General features: G+C 49.3%; 1 protein-coding gene across 1 annotated transcript in view; it reads left to right on the top strand.

Moving 5' to 3' along the window:
• Positions 1–6,878, top strand: part of SLC9A3 (solute carrier family 9, subfamily A (NHE3, cation proton antiporter 3), member 3) — a 98,406-nt gene extending 91,528 nt beyond the window's left edge. Inside the window, exons 15-16 of the mRNA XM_015417717.1 lie at positions 4,701–4,808; positions 6,631–6,878. Of these exons, the coding sequence (XP_015273203.1) occupies positions 4,701–4,808; positions 6,631–6,878 (356 nt within the window). The remainder of the gene's footprint in view (positions 1–4,700; positions 4,809–6,630) is intronic.
• Positions 6,879–13,174: the final 6,296 nt, after the last annotated feature.

Raw genomic sequence — 13,174 nt, 5'->3', positions numbered from 1 at the left:
CACCCCTGCGGATTCTTGACGTGGATCTCTCACTTACTGCAATCAAGGCCTTCCCCAGGCCACAGCGCTCCGGCGATGTGCCTCCTCAGGCCTCTCCCGGGCCACAGCGCTCCAGCGCAGGCCCCGGGGGGCCAGCGACGGGCCTCCTCAGGCGTCCCCCGGGCCACAGCACTTCGGCGTAGGTAACCGGGGGCAGGGCTTGCCGCCACCGCCATTTGTGTCAGCTCCTGGGCTGCCGGAGTGGTGCTCCGGCGCGCTCTGACCCCAAATGACCCCTGATGATAGTGTCAGTCAGTCCAGATTGACTGTATGTGTTACAGCAAATGTTCACATTCTGGTGAATTTTGACAGTCTGATTTTCATGAGTGTCCAGACCTTAGAGGTCTGCCCCCTCCCCTTTTCTGGATGCAAATATGAATGCTGGCGGATCACACTTAGGTAACTGAAAGCCTAGTTCCAAGAATACTTTCCTGGGAGTAAGACCCACTGATCAAAGTGGGACTTAGAAGTAAGTAGACCTGGTTAGGAAGAAAGATTCAGGTGGGTAGCACCTGAAGCAACAAAAAGTTTGAGTCCAGTGGCACCTTTTAAGACCAACGGTGTTTTATTCTGGGTGCAAGTTTCGTGTCCATTCACACTTGTAAGTGTACACACACATGATAGTTTATACCCAGAAGGTGCCACTGGACTCAAACTTTGTTCTAGTTAAGAAGCAGAAGTAGACCTGGTTAAGAGTGCTTTTAAGAGAGCACTGCTAAGCAGGTCTACTTGGAAGTAAGTGTCATTCAATGGGACTTACTCCCATGAAAGTATTTGTCAGATGGCAGCCCTCATGTTCACTAGGATGTCTCTGAATTCTCCCAGGAGTCCTTTGGGGATGTCCCCATTCCAGTGTGAGCGCTGATGTTCATTGTAACACTCGTGCGGTGCTAGTCTTAAGATTTTTTTCATCTATTTATAGTCCGCCTTTCTCAGTGAGACTCAAGACGGATCACACAGTGTCAGTCAGTGCAATCAGTGGGACAAAACCCATAATAAGCAAACATATAATAAGCAGTGTTGTAGGACTAGGAGTACCGGAATCTCCAATGTTCCCTCTAAGCCGTGTCATCTTATGAGCAAAGATTCTACTCCATGAGTCAAAAGAGCTACTAGCATAAAAGCTGCGAGTGAGCCTACATTAAAAAAAAATCTGTTTACAATCATGCAAAACTTACAAATCCCAGTGACCTTCCTATTATCATTTGTGTTACTATTATAAGCTATTATCATTTGTATTACAAGTCATATAAACTATTATCATTATAAATGACTGGGAGCAAGGCCCGTTGCAGCAAGTATGCAACGATTGCTAGAAAGGGGGCCCACCTTGTAGCCGCCGCCTCGCAGCTCCCGCCAGACTCCCCGCTTTGTAGGCGCTCCTCAGACGCCGGGCATGGGGTGTCGAGGGGACGTGCTGGCAGCGGCTCCCTGCCCGAGCCGTCTTCAGGGACACAGCGGAGATGGCGGCCTGCGGGGCATGGGCATCGCGGTCAGCCCCTGAGCGGCTGGAGTGGTGACTCCGCAGCCCCTCCGTGGGCTGGCACCCTTGTTGGCATCTGTGATGGCTGTGCGCCGTCGCCCCCAGGGCCACAGCGGCGCGGCTAGCCACCGGGGTCCCTCCCTCCCCTCCTGTCAGTGTCCTCGCATGAGCGGGCAGGCATGGGAGGTAGGGGCGAGGAAGAGTGTGGCGAGGAAGGCAGCGGAGGCGCAGGCCAGGCCGTCGCAGGAGGGAGGCAGCAGGCCGCGGCAAGGCCAGGCGGGCCCATGCCGCCACCTCCCAAGACGTGCATGAGTGACTGCTAGTGGCCGCCCGTCCATCCAGTCCAGCGTCTCCTCATAGAGTGAGGGCGAGACGCTGGCAGGGGCTTCTGTGGGCAGGACTGATTTTCCGGGACTTTGACCACACATGGCAACGCAGGCAACCAATGGATGGTCAGACCTTGGCAACGCAGCCGGCAATGGATGGCGAGACGGTGTGATGGACAGGTCCCCAGACGAAAGGCTGTGTGAGAGGCTGGGCTGCGGGTCTGTGGGCGGGACTGAGCCAACGGAGCAACGCAGGCTAGCCAGTGGGTCGGGACTCGTCTGTGAGCGACAGTTGAGGCGGCCAACTGATTTTGGTGTGAATGGAATCTCGTCACCCCATAGGACAGAAGCCACCCCAAATCGGCTTTATAATATAAGGAGAGATTATCATATAAACTGATATCATTATAAACTATTAACTTCAACAGTGAGACAACGGACGGGCGGCTTGAAGGGGTGCACCAGTTTAAACATTATAAGTGAAAACAGAACCGAGTCAAATTTCATGGCATCAAACAGCCTGTGCAAGGCAACAGATCAGTAGTAAAAGCACTGCAGAGAAGATACAATATATAATGTGTCAATCAGTATGCTTTACACCTAGATGGCAGGCATGGAGACTGGTACCTGCCATTTGTTTGGGGGGCTTTTGTCCTCCCGTGGCTGGTTGGCCCCATTATTCCGGGAGGGGAGTGTCCCAGGCTCCGGTGGGGAAAATCCTGCCAAAAACAGGCGCTTGGGGAAGCTAGTATTTCTGTGTCTGTAACTGTAACCAAATTAAGAGTTAACATCAAAAGTGTACATTTGAGGGGCCCCCAAGAATGTGAGCCCCAGGCCAAATGACTATAAATAAGACAAACAAATAAAACACATTTTTTAGTCCGGTGGCACCTTGAAGACCAACAAAGTTTAATTCTGGGCATAAGCTTTCATGTGCACATCATGTGCACATCTTCAGATACACCGAAACAAGACTTTCTCAACCATTACATGGGGGGGGGGGTGTTTAGTTGCCAGGAAGGGTTAATCATTGTAGTCAAGATGCAGGAGTAACAGAGCAATAAGTATAGCTCAGATTGGATTAAAGCAGTTGGTAAAACCTGTGAGTAGCAGCACATTAGCGTACAGGTAATAAAAGAGTTAACAGGCAGATGTGAGACCTGCGTGATTTAGCATTTGTGGTGAAAGAAAAACCTGATATCTCGGTTAAACCTTGAGTGTTGTGACAACCTGTAACTCAGCAATCTCCCGTTCCTGTCGGTTCCTGAAATTCCTTTGCAATAAAACAGCTCGTTGAGTTCTCTGGGAGGCTGAAATGTTATCCTGCAGGTTTTTCAGTTTTGTGATTCCTGGTGTCAGATTTGTGTCTAGTTATCCTTTGGTGTAGGGTTTGACCTGTTTGCCCTGTGTAGAGAACAGAAGGGCAGTGTATTTAATGGTGTGTACGGTGTTAGAAGATGAGCAAGTGAATGAGCCTGAGATGGTGTAGTTGCTGTTGTTAGGTCCAGTTAGGGCTGCCAAGCCGCGGCAGGGATCCTGTGAAGACGCACGGATCCCCCGCCGTGGCTTGGCAGCCCTAGGTCCAGTGCTTGTGCTGTCTGGGTGTAAGTGGCAGCAAAGTTGGCATCGGGATTTATCGCAAGCTCTGGTACCACTGTCCATGTTCAAACTAGAGGTTGTATTATTTTGGGTGAGGGGTTGTTTAAGATTGGGGGGGGCCATCCGTGTGCAAGAAAAGGTTCGCCCACCCCAGTACTCATTAAAGAGAACTGTCATTATCCAGTAGAGGTTGTAAGTCGCTGCTGATGCATTGAACCGTTTTGCGTTGAGAGCTGACCACTAGTGGTGTTCTTCTCATTCATATACGTAGCAGCATCCAGCACAGGGCACTTTGCAGGATACGGGGTGCTAATTTTGTGCTCATGTCTCCCTTTGCTCTCTAGGTTAGCCTTTTAATGGCTACTAAGCACAGCCCTCCCCCCCCCCAGCCCTTCCTTCCCTCTTTACTTGTCCAGCAGCAAGGAAGAGGTAGACAGCAGGGCCAGGCAGAGCGGAAGTGCCAGTGATATGGGTGCAAAACAGCTGTTTGTGTTCATCCTGATCCAACCCCCAGTTGTTTAATGGTAAAGGTTTCCCTTGCTCGAAAGCCAGTCGAATCCAACTCTAGGGGTGCGGTGCTCATCTCCGTTTCCAAGCCGAAGAGCCAGCGCTGTCCGAAGACCTTTCCGTGGTCATGTGGCCGGCATGACTAAACTAAACTGCTAGGTTGGCAGGAGCTGGGACCAGAGACGGGAGCTCACTCCGTCATGCGGCACTCAGGTCTCGAACTGCTGAACTAGCGACCTTCTGGTCTGCAGTTCAGCGTCTTAACCACTGAGTCACCGCAGCCCCCAGTTGTTTAGGCATCTGTAAAGAATGGAGGGGCTCACTTTGACCTCCCCCCATTATTTTCCTGCAAGTTCCCCCTGGGGTCCTTGACATTAATAATGGCTATCCCACCCACCCCTCCCATATCTGTCCTTGGTTGTCCATATGCCAGCAGAGTAAATTATAGATATCTAAATACCAAGGAAACAGTCTGAAACCCACACATAAAGTCCTGCTCCTTGGTAGATAGAGAACACAAACAATACGACAATACGACATTTGGTGGATTTGCTTGGAAAAACCAAGCAGTCAGTTTCCCCTGGAGGGCTTCCGTCAAAGGGACACGACAAGATGCAAATAATTCTCTTATTTCACCGTCTGCGTGGTACTTCAGTGTTGTAACCATGCTAGCAGTTTTAAAGTTGATTTGGACCACTTGTCAAAGATACACAGTTTAGTGATGAAACTCAACTTTTTTCTTTCAGACACTGAAGTTTCTGAGGCTGAGGAGAATAATTATGATAATCTCCACACAGGGCTGGCAATGGATTTCCTTGCTAATGTCACCAGGCAGAATATTATGGATATGAGTGGTAAGGAAATGAATGTGTGATTTTAGTCCTTTGGTATTTGAGAGCCAGTTTTGTGTAGTCATTAGGAGTGTGGACTGTAATCCAAGGGAACCGGGTTTGATTCCCCACTCCTCCATGTGCAGCTGCTGGCGTGACCTTGGGTCAGTCACAAGTTCTCTCAGGGCCGTTCTCTCATGAGCAGTTCTCACAAGAGCTCTCTCAGCCCCACCTACCTCACAGGGTGTCTGTTATGGGGAGGTGAAGGGAAGGGAGATTGTAAGCTGCTCTGAGACTTCTTCAGGTAGTAAAGGGTGGGGTATAAATCCAAATTAGTATTATTATTATTATTATTATGTGTCAGTTTATGTTTTGATAATAATGGGCTGGCGATTTATAACTTAATAATGTCCACTGAAACAAACAAAAAACATAGATTCAAATCTTATGCATTTTCCATATTTGAAATCAAATGCATTTTCAGTCTTGTGGCTTAAACCCTATGAAACAAAACGGGCATTAACGTTAGTAGTTTTCAGGGCTGCAAAAATAAATAAATCAGTTTTCCAGTTTTCTCAGGGGGGCCAAGATTTGGATTCCAGGCTGAAATGGAGAGGTTGCAACATTGCATTACGCAGTCTCAAGGAAAATGTCTTTTTCTGCATTCAATTTTGGCTCTGTCACTAGAAGGGAGAAAGTCCTTTGTGCTACGAAAGAGAGAGAGAAAATGACAGAAACGGTCTGATTTTAAATAGACTATTTCATAAGATGCCGATTAAAAATTTGGATATTCTCTTTGTCAAAAGGGCCCGTTATCGCTATAAATAAGATGCCTGTTCTTAATTCTCGGGACAGAAGTTGGCATGAGAAGTATTCTTACCAGTACGGGAGGTATGATTTCTGTCCCGCAGTGTTTGAAGGGAGCTCTCATTTTTAATGAGATAATCCCCAATTAGTGAAGCTACGGGCCTGTCTCTGTTGTCCCTGTCTTGTAACCTGAAGGCACCATTATGGGAAGGCCAACAGTTCGGCAGGAGGGCATCTTTTTGTGCAGGAGGGCGCGCCTCCATCTATGGCATCGCCTGTTAAAAAAGCACTTGGGACTAAACTAGGCTAGCTGGAGACGCAGTCTGACCAGCTGTGAAGTGGCTTCATATTACAACTTAAATTCGGTCACCTGAGACTTCTCTGAGTCCAGATGAGCCAGATGTGTCAGCAGCCCGCCCTGTTCCGCCTCCCTCATTCCTAGAGAGAGAGAAAATGACAGAAACGGTCTGATGATTTCATAAGATGCCGATAAAAAAATTGGATATTCTCGTTGTCAAAAGGGCCCGTATCGCTATAAATAAGACGCCTGTTCTTAATTCTCAGAACAGAAGTTGGCATGAGAAGTATTCTTACCAGTACGGGAGGTATGATTTCTGTCCCGCAGTGTTTGAAGGGAGCTCTCATTTTTAATGAGATAATCCCCAATTAGTGAAGCTACGGGCCTGTCTCTGTTGTCCCTTTCTTGTAACCTGAAGGCACCATTATGGGAAGGCCAACAGTTCGGCAGGAGGGCATCTTTTCGTGCAGGAGGTCCCGCTTCCATCTATGGCATCGCCTGTTAAAAAAGCACTTGGGACTAAACTAGGCTAGCTGGAGACGCAGTCTGACCAGCTGTAAAGTGGCTTCATATTACAACTTAGATTCAGTCACCTGAGCCTTCTCTGCATCCAGATGAGCCAGATGTGTCAGCGGCCCGCCCTGTTCCGCCTCCCTCATTCCTGCCTGGCAGCCTGACCACCACCCAGAAACGCTTCTGTTCACTCAGGCACTGAATTTGTTGCTCATGGACTTTTTGTAGGAGTTGATAACCCAGTATTTTCAGCCGACATCGAACAAACCGCCACCATGAGGTTTCCGCCGTGGCTGTACTCCGAAGAGATGGTGGTGCCGTCCCCGAGGGCCCAAGAACAGATCCCCTACTCTCCCAGCAACTTCCAGCGGCTGGCCCCCATCCGGCTGAGCACTAGATCCATAGACTCCTTTCTGCAAGTTGACCTCCCCGAAGAACGGCCCCGGGCCTTCCTCCCGGATTCAACACCCATGTAATACTTCCGACATGCTGGTCGTCTCCGCTTTTGCATCTCTCTTGGCAGTCTCTAGCCAACCTGCAAACAGTTACTCTTATTTTTCCGTCTTATTTTTCCTCCCTGTTTTTCCTCCTTTGACTTCTATGCCTGAAAGTCACATTTATTCTTTATACACTCAGCACAAGCCCCGGCTAGGCCTGGAGGGCCAGGTCTTCTTAAGTTTTACCGACTCCCTTTAATTTCACAAATTCCCTGGAAGTTGACATCTAGACACTTTATATCCTGTTCCTGCTTTTAATCTCTTTAGCGGCTTCTGGCACTAACTGGGAGCCAGTTCGGTGTAGTGGTTAAGTGCACGGACTCTAATCTGGGAGAACCGGGTTTGATTCCCCACTCCTCCACTTGCAGCTGCTGGATGACCTTGGGCAAGTCATAGTTCTGTCAGAGCTGTTCTCTCAAGGACAGTCCTCGAAAGAGCTCTCTCAGCCCCGCCTACCTCACAAGGTGTCTGTTGTGGGGAGGGGAAGGGAAAGGCGATTGTAAACCGCTCTGAGACTCTGAATGAAAGGCGGGGTATAAATCCAATCTCCTCCTCCTCCTCCTTTTCTTCTTCTTCTTCTTCCTTTGTGTTCCAAAACCAAGAGAAACATTGGTCTTTAAAAGTGCGTCCATCTCAGAGCTGATGATAATTGTATTCCACTGATGTGTCTGTTTTTTCTTACTCAAGAGGCCTTTTCCTTTAGAAACTTCTGATCAATAGATCCTCTAATCTATTAGTAGATCTTCTGATTGATAGATCTTCTGATTAACACATCCACCCCACGCAGCAAGAGTGCAGGGCTTGGGTGCTGCAGGTTCTCGGCACCAGTGCAGGCCGATGCCTCCCTCCAGGGAAGCTTCTACAGAACACAGCTGAGCTTCTATCCCCTTCTCTCTCCTTTCACACAAGGATTGCGTCTCTTTTCTTGGGAAGTCTTTTTGTTTTCTGGTGTCTGCACTTTCTCTTTCTTCCTCCTAAGCAACCTTTTCTTTTCTTTTCATTAGTATTTCTTGGGACTGATGTATGCAAAGACTGATGTATGTTTGTGTGCCGTGGTGGGTTGTCGGGAAGGCTGGTGAGACTTTTAAAAGTGTTGGCTCAGCACAGTGAGGTCAGAATAGATTTCCAAGGCTGTGGTTTCTCCTGGAAGCAAACTAGTCAGTTTGCGTTTGTCCCAAAAAACGATAGCTTACTTACGATTAGTAGCTTGACTGATTTTTTTTAGAAATAGATACATTTGTGTTATTTCTGACGAGAGCCTGGGTCTCTATGAGAAAGCCAGGCTGAATAGCCACTGGGTGGCGCTCCAAAACAAGAAATTCCAAACAAACACCCACACTTGGGTAGATTTGGGTAGATAGCTGTGTTGGTCTGAAGCGACAGAACAACATTCGAGTCCGGTGATACCTTTAGGACCAATAAAGTTTTTTCCCAAGGTATAAGCTTTTGTGTGCATCTTCAGATACACTGAAATGGAAGTCACCAGTCCATACATATAGGTAGAGGGTGAGCAGCAAATTAGCATACACCATAATGAAGATGTTTAACAGGCGCAAGATCCAAACAGGAATAACGAGCTTAGTTGATATGGTCACCATTTGTTTGGACAGAGAAGCAAATAAATATATCAAAATTGGAGACTAATGTATAAACGTACCTTTCTTAATTGTAGAATGCTGAAAGTAATTAGCTGAGCCCCTGTCGTTAACGCTAGGGTAGTCTTTCTCCCACCTCTGTATTTCTGCGGAATTCTGAATTCTCCGCTGGATAGAAGGCCTAGCAGGTTGATTACGCCCCCCCCCGGGGTAAAATCAGCACCCCCTTCAAGCAGAGTGCAGTCAGCCAAGGGCCCACGGGGTGTGTGTGTGTGGGGGGGATTGCTATTAAAACTGACTCTCCCTTGCTATATTTGGGTGTGCATTTTGACACAACTGTGTTCTGATTTCCAAATTTCTGCCACAACAGGTGACTCAACGTTTGGTGCTAAGGTCTCAGGGTATCCTTCCGGTGAAATGCTGCCCCCTTGGGAATACGAACAAACAAAACCAGAGATTCCTTTGCCAGAGGAACGCCTTGGCTTCTTTCCAGGGGGACTCTCAGGGCCTTGGCGAAAGGACTACACCCCTCTGGAAGATGAGGAGAGTTTCCCGTTCTCAGAGTACTTGACTCCCACTCAACGGGAGCCGCCTGACCTCCCCAGGCAAGGGCCCTCGAGGACAAGGGACCAAGGACATTTCAGTACAAGTCACTGTGCTGAAACAAGCTACGATCCCGGGCCCTCACAGCTGGGACGTCCCATTCCTGAGGCCGGAGGGCGAGAGGAGCCTGTCTTTTGGGACCCTCGCGAGAAGAACTGGACGCTCCACGCACAGCCGCATCACCGGTCTGCAGCCGCCAGACGGGTACAGAGCCGGCGTTCCTTCCACAAGCCGAAGCCGGCGCCCCGTCCCAAACTTCAGAAGCTGGCCTCCCTTCCGGCGTCTTTCCACTTCCCCCCGTATCCTTGGGAACAGGAAGAGACGCAGCTGTAACTCTTGACTTGAATCAGACGAACAAATGAGTGAGTGAGAGAGAGAGAGAGAGAAAAAACGATATGGACTTTGTGTTCGTGCCGCAAAGCTTTGTGGGGCATTTCCTCCAGGAACGCTGCATGGACTTCGTGTTCGTGCCGCAAAGTTGTGGGGCATTTCCTCCAGGAACGCTGCATCCCGTGTTCAGCTGAATATGGAGCAGCCGTCCCCGGTTCACACCGAGAGAACCTCAGTGGGAACATTGAGAAAAGACAGGGGGGCAAAAATAAAATGAGGTCAGGTGTGTGAAGGGCCCATTAGACCCTCATTCCAGAGCTACACTCAAATCTTCACCAGCCAGGAATTGCGGACCTGTGAGTCTTTATTGACAGCATGTTCCACACACTGGCATGCCCTGGGGCACCTCCGCTTCCTGCCCTTTCTTCCCCACGAAGCTACTCTGGCTGGCACTGGTCCTCGCTTTCCCCTGCCCTCTCCTTCCTGGCACTCTCTTCTTTTTCCTTTTCACCTGCCCGTCTTTCAGCTTCCTTTCTTTGTCCTCCTCCTTTGCCTTCCTTCCATCCCTTCCTTCGCCTCCCCGGCTGGCCTCTTCCCCCCCCATTCCTGCCTTCTTGCTCTGCCTCGGCTTTTATCCCCCACCCCCTCACCCCTTCTCAGCAGCCCCATCTTGCTCCTCCATTGCACCCCCCCCACGTGGCCTCCAGCGCCCTCTCAGGCCCCCCCCCCGTTCCACCCCCAGGAAGGGCCCTGCGCTCCCACGGCTTTTCTCATGCCCACCCTTGGGTGATGCTTGCTGGTCCGGAGCTGCTGTGGGGGGCAGAAGCCACTTCCCTGCACCCGCCGCCTAGCAGGCCAGAACCTGGCGGCAGCCGCTGCCTCGGTGCCACCCCTTTGCCAGTTTCTGAACTGGCATCTTTGGGGCCGCTGCCCGTCGTGTGGGTCTCCGGCAGCTGGGGCCACTCTCTGGTGGAAAGGAAGACTTTCAGCTTCCAGAATGAAGCAGATTTTTGGTCTTGTTGTTCAGGCCGGGCTGCGGCTGGGGCAGCTGCACTCACATCTGGGCCAGGAAGGGATGCGGGGGCTCATGGCCCTCCCGTGACCAGTGGGCTGACCTGTCCCTAAGGAGCCGAGGGCACCACTCTGTTGGAGGGGCCCAGGTAGGAGGCCGGGCTCCTCCTCCTGGTGTTTGCACGGAGCCCCGGCCAGTCCAAAGGCTGCTTGCTGCCTGCCAAGTGCAGGGGTCGGTGTTGCACACGCCTCCTCCTTTCTGGCCCAGAAGTACGTTTGCAGATCAGCGCATACCTCATCCACATCGGCACACTGTGCTGGGTCCCAGCCTCGAACCCTCTGGAGTTCCTGGTCCGAGTTCTGGAATCCCTCCCTCCCCACTGTGAAAGTTTCCCAATGCCATATTTCCATTGCAAACACGAAGAAAGGCAGAGAAGGATCCGTCCCGGTCGAAGTGGATCAGTGCCTTTTTGTATCAACTGTGAAGAGTTATCTATTTTCCTATTGTAAAATATTATCGTTGGTGAAATTTATCTGCGGGCAGTTTAATTCTCTGTTTGTTTTCTACAATCGATATTGCAGGGTATTAAATAATGGTGTGTGTTTTTTAATTATACAGATTAATTAATTAATGAGTGCAGACAGTCCCAGGCATCTCACTTTCTTAAAGAATCCATTTCATCTCATCCAGAGCAAATTAAATATGTCGTGTTATCGGGTGACTCACAGCGCCGTCCTGTAGGAAGTTACTCCCGTTTAAGCTATTCGAAATCATTGGGCCTAGGCAGGAGTATCTCTGTGTGGGATGCCACTCTTGAAGAATCCTGTTAGCTTATCTGCGTGCAATGCTCCCTCTAAGCTGTGGAGTCTTATGAGTAAAGATTCTCCTTTGTGAGCTACTGGCATTACAGTTGTGAGCAAGCGATTTAGCTACTGCATAAATTAGTTTGTTCTGGAGCCCTCCTTCCTGAGCAAAGACAAAAAAATGTGTGAGCCGGAGGCTAAAAAACTGTGAGTTCCCTCACACTAACTCGGCTTAGAGGGAACGCTCTCTGCATAGTCCATGTCGTTGAACCCACAGTTTCCTCAAATGTTATTTTTCCCCCGTGTTTGACAACTCATTTAAGTGCCATGATGACTCAGGTCCCTTCATAGTACTGTAAACTGACTGTTTGGATGTTTATGCGTCTCTGGGAAACGTTTCGGCCGTCCATCTCACTTTCATGATTGAAGAGTGGAAATGTGCCTGCAAGAGATTTTTTCTGGAATAACGGCAGGGTGGGTGCCCACGACCCCAGATTTCAAAATTGCTTTCATTTCCCCCAAATGAATGGTATTGCTGAGTACAGTGCAGGGAGATTTCAAGATTTCGGAGCCATTCTGAAAGAGGAGATGTGACCGGCCCTGGCTCACCTGGCAGAAAGTGTAACCCTAAACTGAGTCACACGCAATGTTCCCTCTAAGCTGTGAAGTCCTGTGAGCAAAAATTCTACTTTTTGAGCTACTGGAAATAAAGCTGTGAGCAAGTAATTTGGCTGCTGCATCAAGTAGTTTGCTCTGGAGCCATCCTTCCTGAGCTAAGATAAAAATGTGTGAGCTGGAGGCTAAAAAACTGTGACCTAGCTCACACTGACTCAGCTTAGAGGGAACAGTGGTCACACGTCTTCTAAGCCCACTGACTTCAGTGGCCTTAGAGGGCTGTAACCTGAGATCCAGCGCAGCAGAGTGGTTGTTGGATCAGTGTCTGGGAGGCCCATAGTTAACAGCACCCAGGAAACCTCATCCGTAACATCACACAGGGCCGCTTCATACTGGCACGTACATTACTTGACTATTTGCAACTGAATGAAAGCACAGGAGCCTTTTAAAAAACCTTGCATTTGAGGTGCTATGAAGGTTTCATTGGATGCCTTGGGTCTCTGGTGGCCCATTGGCACATGCAGATTATCGTCCTGTGTTCATCCATCAAGTGGAGAACACCAGTGTGCAAAGCGATGCACAGACTTCCTAGGATGAGAGTACTGTGGAACTGTTCCATAAGCCTAGCCTTTGTCTGTGAGGATGTGGCTTTAGTGTTATTGTGAGGTTTTACCTGGGCGGGGCTGGAATACATACCTCTGTTGAAGCAGCACAAGACTAATTTTGTAGGTGCTGGAAAAAATGTATTTCTATGTTTCCCATCACTTTTCACTCTTCTTGTGCAATATTATTCGGGGTTTGGGGTTGTTTCTTTTAAGGGAAATGTTCCCTCTAAGCTGTGGAGTCTTGTGAGCAAAAATTCTACCTTTTGAGCTACTAGCATTAAAGTTGTGAGCGAGCGATTTGGCTACTGCATAAATTAGTTTGCTCTGGAGACATCCTTCCTGAGCATGTGAGTCAGAGGCTAAAAAACTGTGAGCGAACTCACACTAACTCAGCTTAGAGGGAACACTGATCACCACCTTTTATTCTTTATTTATGTGACAATTCATTGCAAACTGCTGTCAAATCCAACAGGAATTTCTGAAGAACACCGTGTGTCTAAAAGTCAGGTCAACCCAACTCGTGGCCTCACCTACTCCTCCACGGAGGGCCAAACTACACGGTAGGTGAGGCCACGAGTTGGGTCGACCTGACCTACTTTCTCTTCAGCCATACCGACCCAAGCACTGCAGTGCGCTGTTACAATCAGGAGCCACGGCACTGTGGGAGGGAGAGCTCTAGCCCTTCGTGCCATTTGCCCAGCCAAAATGGCTC

The sequence above is a fragment of the Gekko japonicus genome, unplaced genomic scaffold (genome assembly GCF_001447785.1).
Source record: "Gekko japonicus isolate JY-2015 unplaced genomic scaffold, Gekko_japonicus_V1.1 scaffold97, whole genome shotgun sequence".
In the NCBI taxonomy this organism is placed as follows: domain Eukaryota; kingdom Metazoa; phylum Chordata; class Lepidosauria; order Squamata; family Gekkonidae; genus Gekko; species Gekko japonicus.
Note: the sequence above shows the minus strand (reverse complement) of the source record. Positions and strands in the feature narration are given on the sequence as shown.